The sequence below is a fragment of the Bubalus kerabau genome, chromosome 21 (assembly GCF_029407905.1).
Source record: "Bubalus kerabau isolate K-KA32 ecotype Philippines breed swamp buffalo chromosome 21, PCC_UOA_SB_1v2, whole genome shotgun sequence".
NCBI classification, from domain to species: domain Eukaryota; kingdom Metazoa; phylum Chordata; class Mammalia; order Artiodactyla; family Bovidae; genus Bubalus; species Bubalus kerabau.
The window spans coordinates 58,110,600-58,123,663 of record NC_073644.1 but is presented as its reverse complement, the minus strand read 5'-3'; the positions used below and the strand labels follow the sequence as shown (position 1 = coordinate 58,123,663).

Genomic DNA, 13,064 nt, shown 5'->3' with positions numbered 1-13,064 from the left:
TAGCTCAGCTGGTAAAGAATCCATCTGCAATGCAGGAGACCCCAATTCGATCCCTGGGTCAGGAAGATCCCCTGGAGAAGGGATAGGTAACCATTCCAATATTCTTGGGCTTCCCTGGTGGCTCAGCTGGTAAAGAATTCCCCTTGCAATGCACCACACCTGGGTTCCATCCCTGCGTTGGGAAGATCCCTCGGAGAAGGGAACAGCCTGGAGAATCCCATGGACTATATAGTCCATGGGGTCACAAAGAGTCAGACATGACCGAGTGACTTTCACTTTCTCTCTCTCTCTCTCTCTCTCTCTCTCACACACACACACACACACACACACACACACGTATATGAAGTGAAGTCACTCAGTCGTGTCTGACTCTTTGCAACCCTGTGGACTGTAGCGTGAGAGGCTCCTCTGTCCATGGGATTTTCCAGGCAAGAATACTGGAAAATACAAACAAAAGGATCCCAATTGGGTAAGTTTCCATTAAGGACATCAAACTGATTTGATGTCAGAGACTAATAAAATGGGGTACTTACTTTAGACAGAATGACTAGGAATGTCTCCACGAGGAGGTAAGGTTTAAATGGAGACTAGAAGGAAACAAGGAGTCAGCATGTGAACAGCCACGGGAAGGAATCATGGGACCAGCCAGCGCAAAGGCCCTGGGGTATGTGGGACTGTGTGTGTATTATGAGGCTCTGGACTGCTTTCACACATGCTGACCGGCTCCCTCCCCTTTTGTCCTGACAGCTGCTTTTCTGATTCAGCCTTGCAGTATGTTTTGGGCTCCAGTTTGGGGTCCTGGATGGATGTGCCCTTTTGATACATCAACCTAAAAATATGCTGGAATAGCTCTCCTTTACCCCACGTCTGCCGCAGGCTGTGTCTTGCTCACTGTGACTTCGCCATTCAATCAGGACTGCCCTTGACATTTATAACATTTATAACATTCTGATTTCTTTGTCTCTGTTTTTGCCTCAGGTCCTGAAAGACTAGCTGCTGACATAAGGAAGACACTCAAGAATTATTTGCCAAATTTTGAGATAAATTTCATTAGATCATCAGAGATCCAAATTTTTTGTTTGTGGGTTTTTTTCCTACTTAATTTTAACATGGGTAAGACTAAGAAGGAGCGCACTGGATGAAATTGAAGCATGGTATGGCATTCTAGACTGGCGCTCAGTTCTCGGAGGGCTACTTCTGGTTCTGTAATTTATTAGCAATGTGACCTTGGACAAGCCATATTACTTGAGCCTTGACATCTTCCACTAAAATGAAGGGCTGGGTCCAAGCACCCTTCAATGACTGTTCTTTTCTATGATTCACTGGGTTTCAATACTTGCCAAGTCTTCCACACTCCTATGAAAGAAGTGTTATCTTCAGGCATCAACTCAGTTTATACAATAATATCTCACACTCCACTGGAATTTGTCATTTGCAGATCACTTTCATCTCCACTATCACATTTGATTTTAACCAGTCATATGTATTGAGGACAAGATAATTTTTTAATGTCTGACAGGGTGTGAAACTTGCCCAAGGTCATAACACACTGTTCATGTTCATGGAGTTCTTGAGGCAAGAATACTGGAGTGGTTTGCCATTCCCTCCTCCAGTGGCCGCATTTTGGAACTCTCCACTATGACGCATCCTTCTTGGGTGGCCCTGTATGGCATGGCTCATAGCTTCATTGAGTTATGCAAGTCCCTTCACCAGGACAAGGCTGTGATCCAAGAAGGGGAAAGACTGAAGGCAAAAGGAGAAGAGCTTGGTGGAGGATGAGATGGTTGGATGGTATCACTGACCAAGGGACATGAATCTGAATAAATTCTGGGAGACAGTGAAGGGCATGGAAGCCTTGATTGCTGTAGTCCATGGGGTTGGACAAGACTTAGCGACTGAACACACACACAGACACATAACACATGAGAAGCAAGAATGACAACTGGATATACTGTCCTATGTGTGGTACAATAAATTGGATACATCTCTACTATGTGGGAATGGAACGAACTGTTTACTCCTTGAATAGCAGTCACAACCTTTTTTTTTTTTTTTTAATATTAAGGACTGTTTTGAAATGCTGAAATCCAAAGCTTTTTTTTTTCTTTTCTAGTTGAACTCTTTAGTTGTAAGGATCAGAAAAGTACTCAGGTTGGCTCACTTAGGAAAGCTGAGCACTGCAAGAATCAGCTTACTTAGGAACAGGAGGCAAGGTCGTCTTCAAATAATTGAGAAAAGATGTCCAGACATTTCTTCCTACGACTAAACTGTCTGATTTTCTCAGAACTTCTGAGACCTTTCCTTCTAATTTGAAGAACAGTTTCCTCTGCTTACTCATGGTTCTTGTTTCCCCATAACCATGGTTCTCACATGGCTTGGCTTCCTGACACCAGCTCTGGCCAGCTGACTCCAACTTGTCAGATCCATCACTCACTACAGACCCCTGTCAATCTCTTCTTCGTTTAGTTCCTATGGTCCAATCAGTGGGGGCTGTTGGGGGTGAGTCATGAACAAGTCATGTGACACCTTCATCAAATTCTACCTCTTTATCAGGATTTATGAACAGGTTCCTAGGGAAGGAATTCTGTACATGATAGAGCAGGCATCCCAAAATATGTCTCCTGCCATTTCCCTTTTAATCTAAGTTTCACATGATTCTATTGAGTTTTCGTTAGTGCCTCCAATCTTCATAAGTATACCTATTTTTTTTTTTTCATGGTTCTGGCTTAGAGGCCATAGATTATTATCTGATTGCTTTTTTCATGCACATTTTAAATTAATTTTCTCAACACCCCAGTAGGTGAGTTAGGTACTTCCCAGAGATGATGGTAACATGACATATTCAAAGACATCTAGAAGCCAGGAGTACACGTGAGCTAGATCAGGAGAAAAAAACAAAACCAGTTCAAATCTGTCCCTTAGTTAAAATCAGAAGGGTAGTTGCACTGTTTTCTGGAGGGTACAGTTAAAACACACACACACACAAAACCACTAGCCAGCAACTAGGTGTGTTCAGGTCCTAGATCTGATCTGATCATTGATTTCTGGATACATCATTTATTCCTCTTGAAATTCGGGGGAAGGGAGAGTCTTAAACTAGAAGGAATCTTAGGGGGTTCTCTAATCTGGTCTCTGCATTTTACAGCAAAAGACATTGACATCAAGCCTTATTGATTAGAGGCAGAGCCTCTAAAATAAAGAGAAGTAAAATACTTCTCTTAAACTTTTGTGATCTTTTTCATTACATCATCTCAGTTGAGAAGGTAGATGCTTATTCTGAGAATTAGAGATACTGCTTGTGATTATGCAGCATATAGTAGTGTCTAAAGGTAAAATTTTAAGATGAGGGCACGGGATGGGTATAGAAGACAGGAATCTGCAGTGTGTGAAAAGACAGGAAACAATCTATAAATGCTCTAGTTCTTGTTCTCTAAAAACTTATATATAAACAAAAGAGCATGGTCATTGCCACAAAATCGCATCAGAAAATGGAGATTAGGACATTCCCATTGCCAGATGGTATGGGAAGGTGGTTGGATGTGAAGTCTGATTGTAGACTGCTTGCCATCAAAGGTGGGTTCTATCACTTAATAAAGTTGTGTAATTGAGGCAAGTTTGTACCATTTACTCAGCGGCTCTGGGTCCAGAAGTAACACAAACTCCAGAGTCATTCTCCAATATTTGAGAAATTCTTAGGACAGCGTTTGGCACATGGCAAACTCACAACGTAAGTGCTAACCTATAATTATTATTACTTGCTTTTCTTCGGTGGGAGGGCTAAATGCTATTCTTCTGGAGTACAGAAATCTCCATTTAAAATCCCATGGGCTACAGTAGAGATATCAGTTGGCTTAGTAAAGAATTAGAGATGGAAAGAGAAGATTTCTTTCCGGGCATCTCCGTCTTTATCTTTATCCTTTTAATTATTAATAAATTCATAAAGCAGGCATTTGCTATTTGCATTTCAGAGACCAGAAAACTGGCTAGAAGACTTTCTCCGCCAGAAATCGTCCACTGAGTTAGTAGTGGGTCACCGGATAAAACTGGGACTTGCCTAGAGGTCCAGCAGTTAAGACTCCATGCTGTCACTGACGCTACTGCAGGTTCAGTCCCTGGTTGGGCAGCTAAAATCCCAAGAGCCCGGGCCACGGCCCAAAAATCTAAGTCTACAAGTAAATAGACGAACATCTTCAAGTGGAGACTTCCTGGACTTCGAGTTCTCTTTGCCAGGAGTCTAGAAAAAGGTGGGACAGCGGTGGTGCAGGTGAGGACCCACATCCCTCTCCAAGGCCAGCGAGCTGCATCTTGGTTCATCTGCCTGTTTCCATGCCAGCCAAACCTCGCTAAGAGGACCGGCTCCACACTGAGGGAGGATCAGACTCCGGTTTTCGTCCAGGAGGCCGCCGTGCCCTCTCCCGGCCTCCCTCTCCCAAGTCGCCCTCAGGGGATCCGACTTCTTGAAGCAAGTCTACGGAGTTTCATTCCTTCATTTCTTTAGAAGCCAGACTTTGGGGTCAAAGAACAGAGAAGGGCAAGAGCTAGGAACAGGGTTAGGGCCCGCGGAAGGCCCTGGCCTCGGGTACCCTTGCGGTCCGGCAGCACGCGCGACGCCCACCCGTACCCCGCCGCCCACCTCCCTTCCCGGAGGAGGCGTGGCCCGCACGCGCCGCCATCTTGGCCGCCTCTCTAGGCGCTCTGTTTACTACTCTATGGTCGCCCGCTCCCGCCCCGCCCCTCCCCAGTCATTGTCTGGAGGAGCCGCGGCGGCCGCAGCGCCTTCTCTTTATAAGCCCGCAGTGCCCGGATGTGAATGGATTACAATGTATCTTTCAGGGAAACCTATTATTATCAATGTGACTCCACGGGGGAGTCAATGGTGATGATCAGGAGGAGGAGGAGGATGAGACACCTCTAAACTTGGAACAAGTTTAAGACTTTATAAGAGGAGAAGAAAAAAAAAAGCCAACAAGATTTGCATGAGGAAAAATTATCACTATCCTGTGTTGATATTTTTTTATAAACAATAAGAAAAAGTTGTTGGATTTTTTTTTAATGATTTCTTTTTGGGGGGAGGGAGTTTTGTTGCAGTTTTATGGTGGAAAATGCAAAAACCAGAGCCAGGTGCATGATCTTGTATTCTGTGGATATCCCTGGAACAGAACTGAGTACCAGTTAAAATACTTTTTTGGGGGATACACATGTGAGATACTCAGTACTTGCAGAAGATTTTTGTCTCTCTTTTTAAAGTCACTTTCCTTGGAATATTGTGAGCATATTTGTGGCCACTTAAGGTAACGTTACAATTTGCTGTCAGAGTAAACTGTTTGCAATTGAATTTAATTTTTAAAATGTCGATCCCAGTGTTTTATTAAAACAAAAGGAACAACCTATTAAATAACTGCCAATGGGAAAAAGTGTGTGCATGCGTTTTGTGTATGTACTCGCACATCTAGCTATAACAGGGTTTATAGAATGTGTATTTTAGCACACGTTAAAATAGCGTCTGTTGCATATACTGGGTGAAGCACGCTTGTTATTACGAAACTGTAGAATTATGCAGCTTAATTTTTATCCTAAAAAGTGATGTGAAAAAGTATGTTTTAAGAGCATGCAGGGCCTGTGATGGTCAGTGTTGAATGAAAAACTTATCGTGCTGGCGAACGGGGACTTAGCGTGCCTAGGAACTCAAGTGTAAAACAAAACATCTACCCTCAAAAATTGCCTTTTTTTTTTTTTTTTTTTTGGGCGAAGTTCACAGCTATACTATTCTGTGACTTAAAAGGGAGGGGTAAAAAAAAAAAGTATGTAATTTAGGTTTCGCCTCCCCCCCGCCACCCCCCCAACGCATAACTACCGATAGGAAAATCTCCCCAGTAAAATGTCGCTTGGTTTGTATCTGGAAAAGAAAAAAAAATATTGTTCCTCTTGGCAAAGTCTTTTTGCATCACGTGTATTTGCAGCCTAGTATAAACTTGCTTTACCGTGTGTGGATGTGTGAGTGAGGGGGAACGGGAGAGTCAGAGAAAGAAAGAAGTGAGGGGACGTAAAGTGGAATCCGTTTCAAAGTGTGCCTCGGCTGGATGAAACGGGCAAAAAAAAAAAAAAAAAACCAACCCTGAAGGGTGCAGGCTTCAGATTGTAACTGACGATCTGAGGGAAAATGAGGTGCTCGGTGAAATTTCGTTTGTATTTTTTTTTTTTTTTTTGGCGAGGCGGGGGAGGTGTGGAGATGATTTTTTTTTTTCTTTTCTTTCTCGGGGGTGGGGTGGCGGCGGGCGGGCGGGGGGTCCGCATCCCAGCCAGCCCGACCCGCGCGCGCCGCGTCGCCCCGCCGGAGCCGCCCCCCCACCCATTTCTTTGCTGAACTTGCAATTCCGTGCGCCTCGGCGTGTCTCCCCCTCCCCCTCCGCCCGTCCCCTCCCCTCCCCGGAGAAGAGAGTTGGTGTTAAGAGTCAGGGATCTTGGCTGTCTGTCTGCGGAGCTGTAGTGGCGGCGGCGGCGGCGGGGACCGAGCGGGCGCGGGCGGCGGCGGCGGCGGCGGCTGAGGCGGCGGGTAGACATGAACGCCGCCTGGGCGCCGGCGGTGCACCGAGAGCCCCTTCTCGCGCGCGGGCGGTAGGTAGCGGCGCCGAGCGCGGCGGGCTCGGCGGGGCCGGAGCGCCGGGCGGCGCGGGGGGCTCGGGCTCGGCGGCCCCGCGCGCGGCTCCGCGCCTCCGGCGCCGCGGGCGCCCGGTCTCCCCGGCGCTCCCGCTGGAGACACCCCTTCCCCTCCCGCGCTCTTCCCTCCCCCTCGTCCCTGCGCACCCCCCTCCTCCCCGCCCGGGCCCCCCCACGCCCTCCTCCCCGGCGCTGCCGCTCGGAGGGACCGCTGACTTTGCCAAGGGCCTGACTTTAATTTTTACAACCCTTTCTTTCACAAATTAGGGCGCTGGACAATTACAAGCCCCGACCCTCCACCGCGGGGCCACCCCCCCGCCCCCCGTTCTTTTCGCCGACCCTGTCACCCCTCCCCCTTTGGACGTGTTTTCACTCCAGAGACGCTCATCTTTAATTTCTTTATAGCTACTTTGAAACGCAGAGGGGAGTGGTGTGTGTGAGTGTGTGTGCGCGCGCGTGTGTGTGTGCGAGTGTGTGTGTGAGTGTGTGAGGGGGGTGGGGTGGAGGGTGGGGGGGAAAGTTGAGACCGGATCGTTCGGAGTAGTTTCTCTTTTCTCTGTGATCCATTCATTTCTCGCTCTACCTCCTGTTGCATAAAATGATGCGCTGAGGAGCGGCAATTTTTTTTTTTCCCTTTCCCGGATTTGGTTTTATAGTGGATGTTACCAGTTTTGATCGTCTTTTTGGAAATACAGTATCAATATCGCTTTTTTTTTTTTGCTATTGCTGCCTATTCCATCTTAAAAAAAAAAAAAAAAAAACAACCCAGCAACTCTCCTATCCCTCCCTCCTTTCCACCTTAATCCCACCCGCCCCCACGTCCCCACCCCAACCCCCCCACCCCCAGTCTCCAAAAATCCGATTGTGTTTTCTCCAAGGATTGAGACTGGATTTTCTGATTGCGGTTATTTCCATGTTTCTAGGTTTGTGTGATTTTGCTAAAATGCATCACCAACAGCGAATGGCTGCCTTAGGCACGGACAAAGAGCTGAGTGATTTACTGGATTTCAGTGCGGTAAGAAAGAACGGTGGAAACTAACAACAGCTGTAAAACAAAACAAAACCAAAAAACCCAAGCACTTTGAGCTAGAAACCAATAGAATCTGAAGGACAGGAATAATTTTTAATTGTCTGAATCCTTGGTAAACATGAAGGTCTTTTTGATAAGTTTTTAACTACAGTTTTTGGGGGTGATGGAGGATTCAGGTTTTTTTTTTTTTCAGTCGGATTACTTGCTTTGAATTCACTACCCACCGAACCCCCAAATAATGGAGTCTCACCCCAGTGGAAGGGAAAAACAGACACCCCTAAAACTGTAAACCACCCCTTAACTTGGCCTTATCAGAACACTAAAAGTACTGGTATTTTGCGTGCTACTCTATTTATTTACTTATTTATTTTTCTGAAAATGGAAAAGAGAAAATAGGAGACCTCAGTTGGCTCAAAGTTTTAAACTGATGATGGTTTGGAATCAGTAGGACCTGCCTTCCTCCCACTTAAATCTTTTCCTGGGATTCTGAAAACTCGTGTGTATATGCTGAGCACACATTCTTTAGAAACCCTTTAGACTTTGTAAATTTCATAGTCGGGGAGATCAGCACAAAGCAGAACTTACACACTTGTGGAGTTTTACGGCTGAACTTGGTCCTTCTCCATCACTTTGTCTCCCTTCCCCAAACCAAGTCCCAAGCATGTCAGGGGAATTAATTCATTTTTAATGCCAGATGAGTTTGGTGTCAGATGCATTTGCAAAGCAAAATGAAAAGAATCCACAAAACACACAAAATCCAAACCGCCTTCTAAGTGGGGGGCTCTCTTTTCTTGTTGCTGCTGCCGCTGCTGCTGCTACTGCTGCTGTTGTTGCTGCTGCCGCTCTTCTAGACCTTTTGGAGAAATGGCTTTCGGAAGTTTTGCCAGGAAATGTAGCCCTAGGCAGCTTTTAGCCCCCTTTCTGCTTGCTGCACTTTCTCCATTCGTTCCTTTGCTTTCTGCAGGCTCTGACTCAGGGAAGGTGCGCGTTATCCACTAGATAACGTGGAAGAAGAGGGAAACCAATTAGGGTCGAAATAAATGCTGGAGAGAGAGGGAGTGAAAGAGAGAGAGTGAGAGTGAGAGAGAGAGAGAGACAGACAGAGAGAGAGAGGGAGAGAGTCTTGCTTCAAAATGCTCTCATGTTAGAGACGAAATGAGAATTTAGTGCAGGTGGCACTTTTATTTTTATTTGGGTTCACATATAACAGGCAAATCCTATACGGGATCGAAATGGACATTGCCACGTTTATGGCCAAGGTTTTCAATATAAAATAAACAACTTTTTTCTTCTCCTTTGTAAAACTCGTGTCTTCTAGAGAGCTCGCTGCCCTCCAAACTGAATCTTGTTAACATTATGGGGACTGTGCTGTGGTTTAAAATGTAGTACTGCCTAGCTCTGGCGATTTAATGAACCTGAGGAAAAAGAAAGAGCAGAGTGGTAAAGGGGTGGGGGGGTAAGAGTGATTGGTAATATTGTACCTGTTTTAGTTTTAAGTTGGATGGTGATGTATTTTACTAAAATGAACACTTAGCATAAACTGTACATTATATAGTGAGAGTATAAAAGGTCTCAGATGAGCTCTGAAGGCATGGATGTCTTCTTTTCAACAGTAATATTTCTTTGTTTCTTTTAGATGTTTTCACCTCCTGTGAGCAGTGGGAAAAATGGACCAACTTCTCTGGCGAGTGGACATTTTACTGGCTCAAGTATGTAAATTCTTTTCTTAGTGTGTAGTTAAATGTTCTTAGCTGTTTGTTCACTTATGGTATATTTTTGGCTCTGTTAAAGTGTTCTGCAAAAGTCATTGAAATTTTAGCCTGTAATGATATGGTTATTTCATTATCCATTAGATGTATAACTTAGGCAAAAACGTTATCTTTTGCAAAATTAAAAGTTTTTTTTTTGAATCAAGAAAACTGTCTCAGAATTCTGTCACTTAATTTAAAACCAATTTTCTAATACAGTTGTAATCAAACATGTGAAGATAAGGCAGTATTAACATGGGGGAATAAATTAATGTTTCCTTACTGAAAATAGAGGGAAAATTCTAACTTTCATGAAAAGGGCAGATTCCTTGTAAATAATCAAGTTTTCTGGGAACTATGTATAATTAACCCTTTAAAAAAAATGAGCACTTAATTTTGTAGATGAATGCTGAGTAGTAAACCATAGCTGTAAATAGAGAGACTCTTTCTAATCCCAGAGCTGAATATGAATTCATTTGTATTTAAAATATCCTTTTTGGTGCTTTAGCTGTTTTTCTCCCCCTAAGTATTTACTTGTGCAGTGAATTTTTGCTATGTTTAAAGTTACAAATTTGGAAGGACTTTTACATTTTATAAATGAAAGACCTTTGGCTGATGCTTTCAAAAGACGTTAGCGGTATTCACAAAGGCATCTGTGTGTGCAATGATTATCTGGTATCTAAGGAGGAGTTTTAATAGGGGACTCTCTGAAGGTCTCTTACTAAAAGTGAAAATATGCTATTCATGTAAAAAGTTATTTTTTTGTCCAGTGAATTTCATATCAGAAGGAGGCATACATTGTTGCTTGCTGTCCTTTTAGGTTCAAGGCTTAAATCCATTTATGCCTATTAAACAGCTATAGTATCTTAGGAGTTCTGGCAGTGGTACCTAACAGGACATTAGACAGAGTCCTGTTCTTAAGTCAGACTGGTAAATATTGACATCGTTTAGCTATGAGATACCAGTGGAATTGTCTATTAGCTATTGAAGATAATTTCACATCTCTTAATATTCATTTGGTGCTGTGGCAATGAAAGAAACCTATTCATCTTTGTGATTTGTATAATTGGTATGTTTTTTCTAAAACGAAAGGCTTTTAAAAGTTGCTCATTTCCAAATAAGTTACTTCTCCTTTTGCTGGCCCCATAAGTCTAAGGGAATTATCTCTAAAACTCGATTTATGAAATATGAGATGCCTCCTATACTTACATTTTATTTTTTTGGGGGGGGAGTCCACTTTGATTAAAAGGACTCTTGACCATATGTTTGTGTTTTGACTGTCCTGGAACCTGTTATATTTTTAATTTGGGACTTACTTTTTTGTTTGTTTTCATATTGTATCTTCCACATTTCTATATTGTGTTCTCTACACAGTTTTGAAGGAAAGATGAATGCAAGTGTCTGTTGTAGGCAAATTAATTTTTCATGTTAGTATCAAAACTAACTTTATCTCTGACAGTAGTTTTCTTCAAGATTTTCCTTAAGAAAATGTGTATTCAGTTGAAATCTGAAAGTAGATTATGTCAGAAAGGCTGAGAGATAGACTGCTTTCAGAGTCAGTGCAAAAATACTCTTTTGTACTTTTTGTAAAAGCTGACACATTTGGAGTAATTAAGTATATCAGTCTCGGTATGGTTTAATAAAGTAAGATTGATTTAGAAGCATGAAATTGTGTTGCATTTAAAAGACGACTGTGCATCTTGGTCCCTTTTCTGTGTTCACATTTGAATGAAGTCTTTGCTATGATGTTTAAATGTTTACAGAGTATAGGCTGGATGAGTATGAATATGTATTGATGAATTTTGGTAAGTGGTCATATATTGAAACTTACACAGTTCTTAAGACAGTATATCTGTATACATAAATCTGTCTTACACAGACAGTAAATCTGTATAAGACAGAGACTTCATCGTTAGTGAGATAGATTGTGGTATTTCCAGTGAATATGCCGTGATTATTTTTAAAGAGTGAGATAGATTGTGATATTTCCAGTGAATATGCCGTGATTATTTTTAAGGTGTTGAACTTTAAGTGACTTTGTACCGGCCAAAGGTGTAGTTTTCAGGCCCATATGTTTACTTATAAAGGTAAAAAGTGTAGTGGCTATTTTGTTCTGGTGGCTGGATTGCAAATGCAGGGTATTCATCCAATGCAGTATAATGGGGACTGTAATATACAGAGTACAGATTGGAGTGTTGATTTTCTCATCTGTCCAAGACATAGTAAGTGGCTTTGTTTCTACTCAGTAACAAAGCTAAGTCCCCTTTTAAAGCACAACAAGTAAAAAAAAAATGAGGAAATCTGCATTTTGCCCCTTTCCTGAAAGGATGGACTAGAAAACTTTAGACTGAGAAATAATTTTCTAAATGTACATCTGGTTAATATCCATTGTCCCGAGCAAGGGTGCTCAGATAGCATTTTCATGGGTAGCTTTGAAACTTGGGTCCAGGGGAAAAGAGATCCAAAGTGTAAGTGAACTGTTCATGTTGGGGTAGACCGCTCTGTTGCTTTCAAAGTGAGGCATGGTGATGTTTCAGGCTTCAAGTTCTCTGTAGCTGTGAGTTCCATTCATGTATAGGACGCTCCATCGTGATTTGCAGTGTGAGAATGAAAATAAAGTGTGGCCATGTTGCCTTTAATCTTTCATTTCACAAACATGGTTTTCCCTACCACCTTAAGAAATGGTGAGGCTGCTAGGGAGAATGGAATGTAACCTGAGCTACAGCCTGACATTCCCAGGGAGCATTTTTCACATGAAAGGCTTTTGTCAACCCAGGAAAGGACCAGCCGTTTTTGTTTGATGTTTGCAGGTGTTCAGCAGAGAGCACTAAAACAATTCAGCCATGATAGTTCAGAGTGTGGATGACCTTAACAGGGAGAATTGGTGGGCTCTGGAATTATTTGTAAGAAATAGTTGAAATCTATATGGTGACTTCTATAAAGGGATTTCAGATCCATTATATCATTGATCTTAAAACAAGCTAACAGCATCCACATGCCTGGATGACTAGAAAATTATTCTCATTAAAAAGTAGGATGGCCAAGTTACCCAAAAGGAAAAAAAATGCATCTAGAATCTATAATTTATTGATGAACAGGGATTTAATTTTCTAATATAACAGAAATGCAGTTTTCTTTGGTCACCTTTGATTCCTTTATGAGCAAAAGATAAACGCACTAGCTTTGGCATCTTTTAAAAAGTGGGTTTAAAGTTGGGGCTCTAAAATTATCCATACTCAACAATAGCCCTGGTCACATCTGTTACAAGTATTTACACTTAGTCTGTGACGGATTCTACATCTTTCGCCCTCAGTTTAAAAGTTGAGCCTTTTCCCCCTGTAACTGTTTAGTTTTACTTAGGTGTTCAGCATTTGTTATAGGTGCCAAATCAATGGGTGTTTTAACAATTAACAGCAGCAATAAAACACCACATCCCTGTCATGGTCATTTCTGGAAGCGAAAAAATGTCTCTTGACATTCACACAAGTTTGTTCACCAATATCCACGTGACACCCAAATGACACATAAGTTTAGAAAATTCAGTAAGAAAAAAAATATCGATCCAGTGGGTTGTTTTGTATTGTAGAGAAGAGTCAAATGGCCAGCATCCTGAATTAATTTCCGTCCGT

At 42.6% G+C, this 13,064-nt stretch overlaps 1 protein-coding gene across 10 annotated transcripts in view; it reads left to right on the top strand.

Annotated features, from left to right (window-relative positions):
- Nucleotides 1–4,828: 4,828 nt before the first annotated feature.
- Nucleotides 4,829–13,064, top strand: part of TCF4 (transcription factor 4) — a 386,429-nt gene continuing 378,193 nt past the window's right edge. For 4 of the 10 annotated variants that reach the window (XM_055559663.1, XM_055559660.1, XM_055559662.1 and 1 more), the window contains exons 1-3: nucleotides 6,470–6,615; nucleotides 7,581–7,672; nucleotides 9,324–9,396. In XM_055559663.1, the coding sequence (XP_055415638.1) occupies nucleotides 7,601–7,672; nucleotides 9,324–9,396 (145 nt within the window). In that variant the 5' untranslated portion in view covers nucleotides 6,470–6,615; nucleotides 7,581–7,600. Of the gene's footprint in view, nucleotides 5,292–6,468; nucleotides 6,616–7,580; nucleotides 7,673–8,844; nucleotides 8,860–9,323; nucleotides 9,397–13,064 lie in introns of those variants that run through there. The other 6 variants (XM_055559664.1, XM_055559661.1, XM_055559678.1 and 3 more) reach the window with 5 other exon arrangements.